Genomic DNA, 13,699 nt, shown 5'->3' on the forward strand with positions numbered 1-13,699 from the left:
AAAGAAAGAAAGAACCTAAGCACAGTAGTGACATCTCAACAAATGCACTGGAGAAAAGCAGGCGTGGGTCACTAGTACTTGTCTTAAGATTCCACTTACCTCCTAGGGCCTAGGTTAGACTTCTGCATCCTTCCTTCCTTGACCAGCTCTCAGAAGTTGGGTTTATGGAAGGAAGATTATTTGTGGCCCAAAGGACTTGCTCTAGGCAGCCCCCTAAGTCGCTGTCAATCTGCTCTGAGGTCAGTGTGAGTGACCATGGTTTCTATTAGGGAAAAAAAAAAAAAGCACTCTGGGAGGCTGAGTCAGGGAGATTGCAAAAATGACAGCCAAAAATGACAGCCAGTGGCAGCCAGTCTGTGCAACTTAGCATCTTGAGGGAGACTCTGTTTCAAAATAAAAAAGAGGAGGCCAGGGAGATGGCTCAGTGGAATAAGCACTTCCCTGGCAAGTGCAAGGGCTTGAGTTCAATCCCCAGTTCCACAGAAAAAAATAAAAAATTTTAAAAATTAAAAACAAAATAAAAAAGAACGTTAAAGGCCTAGAAATGGAGTCGTTCCCAGCAGGAGAGCAAAAGACAGGAGTGAGGGGAGGGGGAACAGGGAGGGAGAGAGTGGAGACGGGGAGTGGGAGGAATGGAGGCAGGCGAGGGAGCGGGTGGGAGCACCGTCTCCTCAGAAGCCACTTCCTTTGCCATCTACGCCCAAAAGGTGGCAGCAAAGAGCAGGTCCTGAGCCTGGCGGGGCGAGCCGAGCTCCTCGGAGGCCCCCGCTCTAGGGCACCCCACACCCAGTTCTCTCCTTGTTCTCTGTGGTCAGGCGAGAACTCAAGGTAGGAACAATGTGTCCCTGTTCTAGGCTGACCGTGATGAAGGGGACGAGGTGAACAAGGAGCTGGCCGGCCAGGACGCCAGAGAGCTGCATGATGTAAGTGGGCGGCCGCGCCAGGCTCAGCAGCGTCTTTGTTTTTAATGTGTTAGCCCTGTTTCCAACAAAGGATTCTTTATTTATGCCAATGGGAGTGACTGGAGAGATAAAGGTGGTCTTTAAGAAATAATACGTGCCCCTGCGTATGGGCGTAGGGCACAGATGAGGAACTGTTCCCATGTCTCGTGGCTGGGCTTCACCGTCTCGAGTCTGTTTCCGGATAAGCGTGAGCAGCAACAACGTAAATAGGTGAAGTGTCCTTGCGTGTCAGGAGCGCAGAAGCTGCTCCGCACACCCGACTCCTACTCGGTGCATGCTTTATAGCCCCGTGAGCGAGGCCTGCCCAGAGCTGTCTGTCCACTCGTCTTCTCACAAAGTCCTTGTGATGCTGTTGCCCTTTGCCCTCAGGCAGGAGAAGGCCGCTGGGGCACTGATGAGCTCGCCTTCAATGAAGTCCTAGCCAAAAGGAGCTACGCCCAGCTTCGAGCCACCTTTCTGGCCTATCAACTTGTAAGTAGAGTGCTCTGAGCCCTGAGGCCCCCCAGAGGAGCCCAGGTCTGGGGTCTGGACCTGGAGGGCTTTCAAACAGTGGTTCTTCTCATGGGCAGAGGCCCAGGATGCTGCCAGAATCCCACAGTGCTCAGCCCAGCCCTGCAGTGAAGAAAAGCCAGCTGCGGGTGGGTGCAGTGGCAGGCGACCCTGCGCTGCTGGCAGAGGTGAGGGAAGCAGAGATGTCTGTCACACGCTGCAGCCAAGGTGGGACCAAAGTGCAGGGGCTACAAGCGCAGTCAGCAGATGTTTGCAGGGTTAGGCTAAGAGTTCAGAGAAAGCCTCAGCAAGAATGTGACCCCTGGTAAACATGCAAGCGTCTTCTTTCGTTTTCATTACTCCAGTTAACAGCTGGGCTAGCAGCGCCTACCGCTTTCAGACCGATATGTTCTACTTCAGAGAGAGATTCCTGAAAAGACACGCATAAGTTATGTTTTTAATCTCATGATCATTTCCAGCCAGCAAAGCCAGTTAGCTATTTCAACATACTTGGTACTAAGTTGTCCCCTGAAAAGAAACTTCAATTTGCAAAAAGCTGTAAGTGCGCAAGGGCCTGAGTTCAATAATCCCTGGTTCCACAAAAAAAAAAAAGCTGTAAGTGGAGTATCAGTTCTCTCTCTCTCTCTCTCTCTCTCTCTCTCTCTCTCTCTCTCTCTCTCTCTCTCTCCCCCCCTTCCTTCCTTCTTTTTCCTTCTCTTTCTTTCCTTTTTTTCCTCCTATTTTATTTTTACAGACTGTTTCACCCATTCAAAGCACATCTACGCCCTGTATGTCCTTTTCGCTTTTCCAATAGCCTAATTATAATGTAACTGAGCAATTATTGTGGCCCACAACTGCCGGACACGGTCAGCCTGCCTGTGAGGAACCCTTGATGACTTCTCAGGACCACACAATGAGTCAGTAGCAGAAAGCGGACGAGGCCTCCAAGACGCCCTGGCAGGGCTCCTACCCCGCCAGAGCTGCTGCTCACTCAGAGTGGCCTCTCCTGTGCGGTGCCAGGAGAGGAAAAGACAACAGAGCTTTGGGATTTTATTGTTTCTGCATGCAAGCCCCAAGGCCCTGTGCTTGAGTCCTGATGAAAGGCAGCTGACCCTGCCTCCCCCTACTCTGCGCCTGGAGCCGTGTGGCCTCTGCCGAGGATTCCCCAGGGCTCCGTTTCCCACATGATAGGAACCACAGGTGGAGTCTCCAAACATGGCTGTCACTGGTGGTCACTATGTAATCACACACAGCAGTGTGTGTATGTTTGTGTACAGGCCCTTGAGTGACCTAGTGGTGGCACACCTGCAAGGACATCGAAGCCAGTGTGGGATCTTGAAGTTAATCCTAGATAGCAGCATCAGAATCACTTGAGAAGCTGCTAATGAAAAGCCGCAGCTCCCGCACTACACCTGCTAAGTGGGATTCCTTGGCGTTTGGGTCTCACCATCTGTGAGTCTTCGCAAGCCCCCAAGTAATTCCAAGGCATGTGGAAGTCCAGAAAGTCTGCCCTGAGCTACTAGGGGCCCGGCCTGGGGCAAATTATGAAGGGTTCTTGCCTCCATTTTCCAACCAGCTGATAGAGTTGATAGTACCTACTTCGCAGGATTAGTAAGAATCGAGTGAATTAATAGAAGCAAGCACTGGGCCAGGGAGATGGCTCAGTAGAATAAGCGCTACCCTGGCAAGCACAAGGGCCTGAGTTCAATCCCCAGTTCTGCAAAAAAAAACAAAAACAAGAACAAAGAAAACATAGAAGCGAACACTTAGTGCCTGGTGCACAGTAAGTGCCTGATAAACATTGGTCAAGCACTAATAACCAGAACAGGACTCAAATGGACACTAAGGCAAATCATGGATCCGCTGACTCCACACGAAACCAGCTCTGACAATGCTATGAATATCGCTGCATTCCAAAAGCCTTGCTCTTTGTTGATAACTTCTTAAGAGTTGATCATGCTCTTAAGGCCCTGGGTTTGATGGTTTCTGTCCAAAAGCCCAAAAACACTAGTGTGAGATCACCGGAGTATATTATATAGTAGATTATCTTGGCATCAAGGTGAACTTTAATGTTTGGCCCCAAATTCAGGGGTTTTCCTGTGTTTGCCCTCCAAGCATGAGGCTTCATTTCTAACGGTCTCAGCAGTCCCAGTCCAAGCAACAGGGCCTCCGGACATGGCTACATCGTACAAGATTATCGCGGTCCCCAACTCTACCAGACAGGCAAGGTCAGCCTTTGACTCTCACACTTGTGTTAGCAGAGCCCGAGTACCCTGGGCTCTGCTCTCAGCACTGTCAATGTGGGAGAATCGATTCCAAATGAAAGGGAAATCTCTTGCGAATCTGTTAAAAGCGAGACTTCTCAGTAATACATACTGGACTGCACCCTCTACTAACGGCATCGCCCTTATTTCTCCAATAACTTCCCCTAGAGACACTGCAGCCTGTGGCACCAGAGTCTCTGAGCCTAGTTTGCAGTCTACCTCCTGATGTGCTTTTGTTCTGAGATCAGAAAAATTCATCCGTCTGAATAGTCCCCTAAGAAATAGATGTTCCAGAGACTGAAGTGGGAAGCTCGCTGGGGAGGCCAACCACTCAGCACTGCTTTGCTTCCGCACGGAGCTCCGTGGGGCCCATGGAGATGCTTCATTAGTCACTAGGATGGAGTGAAGCAGGAGAATAGGAGGTCAGGCCGTGTGCTCTCAGTGCACTGGGTGAAGGGCGCCCCCTGGAGTTGTGCGAGGAAGCCCTCCTGTGGGCAGAGCATGGCATCGAAGCCTAACGCCAGAGCCAGGAGACCACGTCCTGCTGCTACCGCTGCAGAACAGCTCTGTCTGTCTTCTTTTATCTGTCTTATAGGCTAAGAGTCTATAAAAAATGTTAAAACCACTATTCTGGCCCCAGTACTGTTTCAATACTGTTTCTATTAGAAATAGTAAATGGTTTAATGTGATAAGTTTTTAGTCAACGCAGACTCATATAAACAAAATGAAGTCTTGAAATGCAATCTCAGCCTGCAAAACAGGAGCCCTGTGTCAGGAAGTGACGCCCACCCTTCCAAAATACCACCTCCCACGCTGCACCTAGCCGCACCTGGGCAGCTAAGGAAGGACAGGTTTGAAATCCCCTCCCCTTTGAGTCTGGTTTCCATCACCAGAACAAAGACATCTAGATAGGCAATCAATGGCAGGCACACAACAAGGAGCTTTGCTACCTCCAGACCGTCCCCCCCCCCCGTGTTGTCCCTACATCACAAAGAACGTTTTGTTTACCTGCAGTTTCATAATAAAAAACTTAGAGCAAAATCCACTAGATTGCACTCAAGGGTCCTAATAATCTGTAGGATCAATTGTGTCATATTTATAAGAGAGAATTTCTAGAAAGAGGCAAAGTGCTCAAATCTAGCGAAGCACCTTCTTTTCTCTTTTTTGCCTGCCCTGAGCTTAGCCCAGGCAGTATTTGTGTTAAAGTCAGTCACAATTTACTCGAACTTTAGCTTCTGTAAATATTTGGAAAGAAACCTAATGCGTAATGCTGTGCAGAGAGCCATCTGCGATCTCGCCCAGAGAGGGAGCGCAGCCTCGGGGTGTGCTCCGCCTCCAGCTCCCAGCCCTTGCAGCCTGCTCAGTCAGCGTCCTACCGTGAGCCTCACAGCCGCTACTTATTTCCATTCTGTGCTAAGGGACCGGATCCCTAGACCCAAGGCAAGGAAGGCCAGGAGATGCAGGTGGTGCACACGTACACACGCACACAAACACGAACACATGCACCCACGCAGGCACCCACGCAGGCACCCACGCACACAGGCACCCACACACGCGCAGGCACCTACACACCCACACATAGCAAGAGAGCCCCCAAAGGGCAAGAGGCAGGAGAGGGTTTCCTTAGAGCAGCAGTGCTGAATCTGAGGAAGTTTAGCACTTGTTATAAAAAATCAATCCCAAGAGTGCTAAAAGCTAATCCAGGAATAACAGCTGGACTCTGCTTGCCTCTCCAGCTCATTGGCAAGGACATGGAAGAAGCCATTGAAGAGGAAACGTCCGGAGACTTACAGAAGACCTACTTAACTCTTGGTAAAGCAGCATTAGGAGAGTCCCTGTCCTGGAACCATATCTGGGGACTGAAGGCTGCATGCAAGAGGATCTCAGGGAATGGGCTGGCAAATAACAGAACAACATTAGGCAGAGGACAAAGTGGATGTAATGCAGTTCCTGTCACTCAGATGCTGAGATGTCCCAGTAGAGCAGGGGAGCCAAGAGGTCCTAGCACCTGACATCCATCAGTGACTTGGGGCCAGCAGTACCTGGGGGTGTTTGCTGTGGTGGGCAAGTCAGCTCTGTCAATTGGAGGTGGTTCCTGGGGAGAACCCTAGCTCTGAGCAGTCAGGAAGCACCTTAGGATAGGCACCTGGATTCCAGGAGGGCATCACGGTCCTCTGCAACCCCACTAAGACTAGGAGGCCCCCAGCATCTCTCAGTAGTCCAAGCCTCAGGTAATGGTTTACAGTTCATTTGACACACACTGAACAGTACCCACATTCAAGGTCCATGAGCCAGTCTGTCCAGTGGCGTCAGGGTTTCCCTTCCAATTTGGTTTCCTTCAACAATTGCAGAAAATGCTGTCCATTTAGAGAGAAGAGAGAGACGAGGTTTAGACCATGCCAAGCAAACCACTGGACCTTCTCCCTGCATGTTGCCCAGAGGCAGGAAATAGCAGAGAGATGGGCAAGAGGCCATCTCTGGCAGGCCTCTGTTTTCTTTCTGTGAGCTCTGGAAGGAAGGCATTGTCACTGTGCTCATTGCTGCGGGGACGAGTCCAGGGCACCATCCCAGGTGGCACACGGAGGGGAGGGACTCATCCCCGGAAGGGAAGAACCCGAACAAGTACAGAGAGCCCTTTTGGTCCTCATATCAGTCCAGGAAGTTTGTATTTGTAATCCCATGGATAAGGTCTTGGAATCCCAACAAGTTAATTCCCGTCTACAACTTCCAGTACTACCCACAGTGAGAATAAAGACAGGAAGGCGTATTTATAGTTATGGGGAGCCGAGGGGTCCTAAGTCCAGCCATGGTGATGGCTCTCCAGAGCAAAGGCCTTGACTCAGGGCCAAACCTGGGTTTTATTCGGTCATGAAGGAGTAGTGGCTTGAGGATGGACGACTGAGAATGGCAGGAAGTAGGTGAGTACTGTGAGCTGGGCCAGACAGGAGGCCTGCAACATGCAGAAAGAAGGATACACAAAAAAGGCAATTTGCATTATACTATTGAGATAGTATCTAATGTTTGGGGATCTGGTGCTTCAGCTCTGAAGTGTTATCTTTCAAGCCCCAGGAAGTCCTAGCCTCTGTCTCGAGGAGGCTTCATCCCAGCCAACAGCGTGAGGCATTGGCTCTTCCTCCTGTCTCGACCCTGCTCACATTAAAGAGCAGCAGGTGTGGGGTATCAGGGAAGCACGAGTTCAGTCTTCAGAGACTCCCACCAGCACCTCGGCTAGGCCAGTATGCACTGCTTACGGCCAGTTGAAGGGATGAGGAAAAGTCCTAGCCGCTCTGTACATACCAGGACATGGAAGTAGGGTCGGGCACAGCCGAAATGGAGACAGCTGCTCCTCTTTCAAGGAGCACTGCTCAGGGGGCCCTCCACAACAAGCGGCCCCGCAAGTTTTGCCAAGTGACCAGACGCTACTGGTTTGGGTTTTGGATTAAAAAAAAAACCCACAATGACCACTGACTTTCCCCACCCGTGCTCGCGTTGTATTCAGCGTTATAGGGTGTGTACCGTGATGTGCAGAGCGGTGAACATCCCGCCGATACTCTTGGCCCACAGTGGACGCTGGAAGCGCTTGAGCCCAGCGTGGATGACTGCTTGGGGGCGCTAAGGGAGGGCCAGTTAAGCAGGTAGAGGGCTCTACTCACGTCCGGCTCTGAGGCTCCCGATGACTGTCTACTGCAGTGTGGAGAGTCGGAAAACACGAGTGTGTGGTGGGAGGACAGCAGTGCAAGCTCTCTGTGACTTAACGTTGGCTCAGTGGGTCTTGGGCCTGGGCATGTGCGAGGTACCCGGATCAGAGGCGAGAGAGGCCCAGTGCTTGCTCTTAAGGAGCATGATGCACACGGAGTTGTGCACGACAGATGAGGTGACCGTGGAGACAACACGGAGGGTAGGAAGTACGCGGAAGATGGGGCGCCAGCTCTCCGAGCCGGGAGCCACGAGCAGCTGTTCTCAGTCGTAGCAAAAGTAAGAGTGAAAATCCTTGAGAATAAGCTGTGCAAAGCGCGTGGCTCCGTCAACAGTTCTGCAAGACATGCTGCAACCTGCTCCCGCTCAACGTGTAAAGATGTCCAGTTACAGCCGAAAGCTGAAGCATAGGCTGGGACCTCTCAATGACTGCTACCAGGAGCGCCACTTCATAGCTGGGGACCCAAGTCAGAATCGCCTGTTACCACAGTTTCCCAGTTCCCATTCCAGATTTCCCACAGAAAGTGGAACAGGGTGCAGAAGGGGATTGTCTTGTAGGGGTGAAGTCTGAGAATCTCTGCTTTTTTCCCACTACAGTACTGGGGGTGCTGTACCACGCCCAGCCCTTTCTTTCTTTTTGCGTTAGTCTAAGTTCCCCAGACTGGCCTTGAACTCTCCACCTTCCTGCCTCAGCCTTCTGAGCAGCAAGGATTACAGACCTGTGTCACCCCACTCTGCCTCCCCTGCTCCTTGAAGGCCATGAAGAGCAAGGGGCAGAGTGAGCAGTTGGCTGCCCTTTGCTTTCCGGCCTTCCCTGGCTGTCCCCACCCCACCTCTTGGGGACTCCTGCTGCTGCTGCTAACAATAGCAGCTGTTTCCCATGCATACGTTATCTAAGTGGAAAAGTCGGGGCTTTCTTCCACACTATTGGGAAACAAAGGTGCCAAGTCATCGCTGTGAACTAGGGCCACCCCTGCTCTCAGAGGGTGCCGGGGCCACAGGGGAGCCTCCCATCTTCTGAAGTGGTTTTGACCTGGATCTGGCTGAAGAGCCCAGGCGAGCCGATATGGGGAATCTCCCAGATCTCATTTCTCCACGGTGGGAAGTCAGCTCCTTCAGAGTCTGCCTTATAAGCCTGGCAGCCCCTTGGGTGACCAGGTGACCCTCTGGGCTGCCCTGGGCCCTGGAGTGTCCTCCTAGTGTTCGACATGAATGCCTCGCATTCTCCTTTCCTTTTCCCCTCAGTGAGATGTGCCCGAGACCGTGAGGGCTACTTCGCCGACCTTCTGTACAAGGCCATGAAGGGCATGGGGACTGATGAGGAGACGTTAATTCGCGTCATTGTCACCAGGGCCGAGGTAAGACACCCTGGGCTCCAAAGAGGCGGCAGCAACTTCTCTTTCGCCACCTCTGATGTCATCCGCTTATGGTTTCTTTTCTTCTAAGGCCTATTTACAGAAAAAGTGAGCAGAGACAGCCCTCACTTTCCTGGAATCTGTAGAAGACTGTGCTCTGCTTCAATCTGTTTCTTTTTATAAAAATACAGTAATGATCCTTGCTGCTATTTCTGTCGTCTGTGGCTCCGGAGAGTTGGTGGCGCTGTGTACAGGGAGGGAACATATGAGCCACGTGGAGGTACCACGGATATGCCTGGCTCCATCTTAAGACAAAACAGGGTTGCTGACAGGGGCCACCGTGTGTAGGGACAAGAAGCAGATATCTCCCACCTCCTGAGCAGGGTGTTTATTTCACTGAACACACAGTAGAAACAAAATTTTATACTTGAAACATGTCCATTCAACAGAATATCTCTCAATCTTTTTTATTTTTGGTCCCCGCCTCCAGCCTTCCTAGGCATACCCTTTTCTTGAGGGCTCCACACAAAGAAAACAATTTAACACCACAAATTTTTGTTTATGTGTCATATGAATGATTTATTCCCAGGAACAGAGATGCATTTTTATACATTAAAAGACCAAACGATTTTTAAACCCTTAAAAAGCACTCTTCGCCCCATCAGAAGAGGATTCTTGAGTTTTAGGAAAATAAACCTGTGGGCAGCTGCCAAGACCCACAGCCAGTGCCTTGGCACGCGGGGCCACAGGGCAAGGGGATAACGGAGAGTGGCACTTCATCTGCAGTCGGAGGAGCCTTGGAAAAGGAAGTGGAGTGCAGCAGTTGACAACCACACACATCTTCCCTCAAAAACAAAAAATTGTCCAATAGAGGAAGAGTGGTACCAACCCAAATTCTGACCCATTTTCAACAAATACTTAACATCTGATGCTGTCTTTAAATAATTTTGCAGCAAGATGGTTCTTTCATTTTTATTTCTGTTCCTGGAATCTCTCCCCTGCCCCCTCACACACCCCTTTCTCCTCTTCCTTCACAACTCATTTTTTTCTGCTGTCTCCAAGTCCGCTTTGCTCTACCGCCTCTCCCTTGCAGCCTGTCTTCTCCCCTGGAGTTCCCTCTCCTTACCACGCTCTCTCCCTTCTCTTTCTGGGTGCCTGCTCTCTGTCTCAGCAATGCAACCCCAGCCAAAGTCATGGAGGGTTTTGAGGGAGTGAAGTTTCACCACACAGCAGGCATAGGGCACCCAAAGACCCCAGGGAGGTCAGACCCATCCAAGGGCTGGTCACAGGTCCAAGTTTATTCCGACATGGACCAGGGTACATTCAGTTCCAAGGTGCTCTGGTCGCCGTGCTGGCCACATGTCCTGTCATCTCAACATGTGGAAGTTTCCTCAGACTGCTTCAGACCCAGGGAGATGTTGCTTAGCCAGATCCCTAATCCCCTAAGGCCACAGAGTACTCCCAGAGTCCCAGTGTCTCATCCTGCAGCCTTTCCTCTTGGGCAAGGGGTCAGGTTGGAGATCAGGAGGACCTCCAAGCAAGGGGGTACCCCATCTTCCTCCAGTCACCTCTCCCCTCTGCTCAGCATCTACTCCAAACAGTCTGTCTCTGCTCCATCTTGTCCTTTCTCATTTTTTTCTGCCTCAGTTTAGCCTCTAACTGGGGCAAGAGATGAGAGACCAGATCTGAGCCACAGTTTCTAGACCCGGAGTGCAGAGGAGGGTCTATGCCAGAGAGAAAACAGTAGAAACTCCTGGCTATGGAGAGTTCTGTTTCCCTTATGAGACTCATTTTATTCAATTTGGAGCTATATCTTTTCTTTTTTTTCCCCCATAATTTTACTGACAGACAAATAGCACTGAGACCGTTTCAAATCAAATTGGTAGGACAGTTTCAATAATTAACACATTGCGTACTCTCTTCCTAGTGGTTATTTGCTGTACAAGATGCAGACATGATATCCTATTTACAAACACTATTACAACAAATCCCTCTATTCATTAAGAGAATGTAACTATATATCTAGCCTAACCATTTTGAATACACAGATACGAAATGGACATTCACCTGTATCCCCTTTTTTTGGTTAAGTTCCATCATTTAAATATTATAGGTGGGGCTGGAGAGATGGCTCAGTGGTCTAAAGCACCTACTTGGAACACGCTTGGCAAAGCACAGGGACCGCGGTTCAATCCCCCAGCACCACATGCCAGCCAGCCCCGCCCCCTGGTGGGCTGAGCAGGCCACACACACACACACACACAAAAAATAAATAAATAAATAAATAAAGCCATTTTAATAAATAAATAAATAAATAAAGCCATTTTAATAAATAAATAAATAAATATTATAGGTGTATAAATGCAGCAAAATATTCTAAAAGAGTCCAGTAGCCCATAATAGTATTGGGTCTTCCGCTTGACTGGCAATGTCAGAAACTGTTGCCCTGAGTCCCCTACAGCTCAACCTAACAGCATGGCTTTACTTCTTATACTTCGTTTTTATACATTTCTACTGGATGGTTAAGACCAAGGTAAAGCAAGACCTACGCAACAAGAGTTCTTGGAGCTATATCTTTTCTATGCAAGATTTATGCTCCTTATTAGCTGTAAGAGGGCTTCAGTAGAGCAATCTTTTTCTGTTTTTCACTTAGGTCTTATACCAACCTCCAGCACTCAGATTCATCCTTGCCAGTCAGGGTGCATGAAAAACTCGTCTCAAAGCTCTGTGTCCACAACTTTCTTCACCTTCTACCAAAAGCCAGCAAACTGTGGCCTGCAGGCCAAGTAGGGCCCAACACTTGTTTCCGTACAGTCCTGTATCTAAGAACTATTCATTTCCAGCACATGTAAAAACTCAGAAGAGAAATACTGTTTTGTAATGCACACAGTCATACGAACTTTAAGGTTTGGTTTTCATCAATTAAATAGAACATACAGACACTTCTTCGACCTTTGCAGGACTAAATTTAGTGTTCTTTTTCATACTCACAAAAAGGAGATAGTGCTGGTTCTACCTCACAGGTGGACTGAAGGCCCAAGCAAGTTTAGGCAAGTGCCTGCTCTCTACGGGGAACACACCATTAACGTCGCTGTCGTCCCTACAGGTGGACCTTCAGGGGATCAAAGCCAAGTTCCAGGAGAAGTACCAGAAGTCTCTCTCTGACATGGTCAGCTCAGACACCTCCGGGGACTTCCGGAAACTGCTAGTGGCCCTCTTACACTGAGCCCAGCCAGAGCAGCAGAAACACGGGAGCACCGTCTTGATGAAGAACACGTTTCAAATCAAACTTGCAATCTTGTACGATGCCAGCACCAGAAGCCCTGGGGCCCTGTTCACTTTCTTGACAGCATGAGCAGCACAGCAAGGTCGAGCTGGTTAAGTGCAGGTTGCTTGGGCAGGTCGCCTTGAACCCTGGCTAACAAGTACCCGGGCTAACCCTTCCCCTTCCTTAGCGTAGTCGCCGAATGCTTCCTGAGCACAAATAATATCAGCAACTGATGAAAAACTATGCATTTGTAACAAAATGTTTAGGAGAATGTGTACTGTGCAGGCGTGGGAGTGGTCTGGGTGCAGATGAAGTGGTTAAGGGAAAACAAAATTAGCCAACTTGTTGATTTTCCTTCTGTGTGTTCAATTTCAAAGCTCCCGAGGTAATTAAAGGTGCAGATTATGCCTCAATCTGCTGCTTTTTCCAAACTGGCTTGATTATTTGGAGTTCTTGCCCAGGAAACAGGACCCAGGTAAAGTTCAAACATCATTTGGGGAACGCAGTCACCTCTATTAACAGTCACTAAGGATGGAAACCAAGGCTAGCAGGAAGGAAAGACCCACCTCGCCCATGTGAAGCGTAGCTGGACACAGAACCCACTAATACGCTGCCTGGCTCTCTGGGCTTCCTACCTCTCTAGGCGTGTGACTCCCTCCCGTCTCCACTGCTCTTCAGGTACAGCTGGACCAGTGGCAGGACTATGGTCAGCGGCCTGCCTCGCAGGTGGACTGGCACCAACAGAATCTCTGCTCCACGAGGGTGGTCTAGTGACTGCACGGAGTGACACGCAGAGAAATTTGTCACAAGAACACGGATGGATACCTTGGTCCAGTGGCTCACTGGGTGTCCCTGGTACTGCTGAAGGGCATAACTTTTTCTTAATCCCCTCCAGCTCTATAAGGTTGATTTTTCCCATTTATAAACTAAGAAAACAGACATTAAATAAACTGGCTAAATGCATTTGCAAGCAACAGAATGAGGACTGGAATGCCAGGGTGGCAGACTCTGGAAATCACCCACTAATATGTTTCTTGGAAAAGTGGCTCGAAATACATGGACGTGGGTCTGCGTATTTTTTCATCTACTTAATTCCCTTCTCTCTACTAATCATTGTGCTGAGGGTAAAAGGGAAAGCAGAAAATGAACCTTGTTTTGGCAATTTTTTTCTTTTTCTTTTCTTTTCTTTTTTTTCATTTATGTATTTGGTACAGGGTCTCAAAGCTCAGACTCATAGTGATCCTCCAGTTTTGAGCCTCCCCAGCACTGGGATTACAGGTCTGTACCACCATGCCCAGACTCAGTAGCCAGCTCAGCATGCCCCAAGTGGGGTGCGGAGGCCAGAGCAGCATGCAGGACCCGGGATCAAACCCTGGTCCCTGAGCTTGCCAAAGCAGGGGCTTTAGTCTGCTGAGCTATCTCGCTGGCCCTGGAGGCTTATTTTCAAGCCAAAAAAGTAAACTGATGTTTCCATAGCTCAACAGAATGTTGGGAGTGCACTGAAGAGCTCGGGTCTATGCGTGAGCCTCACAGAGGTGCGTCTGGGATGAGTTTTGGCCAACGCATAGAAGCTGTGTGGCCTGGAAGCATGGCTGGGAAGGCTGTGCTCAGAAAGAGGAGAAAGCTATTCTTTCAGAGGATAGATGTGGTAAAAGGAGAAATAGG

General features: G+C 49.6%; 1 protein-coding gene across 1 annotated transcript in view; it reads left to right on the forward strand.

Annotated features, from left to right (window-relative positions):
• Positions 1 to 13,189, forward strand: part of Anxa13 (annexin A13) — a 56,937-nt gene extending 43,748 nt beyond the window's left edge. Inside the window, exons 7-11 of the mRNA XM_023718824.1 lie at positions 855 to 923; positions 1,332 to 1,433; positions 5,452 to 5,527; positions 8,657 to 8,769; positions 11,873 to 13,189. Coding sequence (XP_023574592.1) covers positions 855 to 923; positions 1,332 to 1,433; positions 5,452 to 5,527; positions 8,657 to 8,769; positions 11,873 to 11,992 — 480 coding nt within the window. The 3' untranslated portion in view covers positions 11,993 to 13,189. The remainder of the gene's footprint in view (positions 1 to 854; positions 924 to 1,331; positions 1,434 to 5,451; positions 5,528 to 8,656; positions 8,770 to 11,872) is intronic.
• Positions 13,190 to 13,699: the final 510 nt, after the last annotated feature.

This window comes from Octodon degus, unplaced genomic scaffold (genome assembly GCF_000260255.1).
Source record: "Octodon degus isolate 3935 unplaced genomic scaffold, OctDeg1.0 scaffold00062, whole genome shotgun sequence".
Classification (NCBI taxonomy): domain Eukaryota; kingdom Metazoa; phylum Chordata; class Mammalia; order Rodentia; family Octodontidae; genus Octodon; species Octodon degus.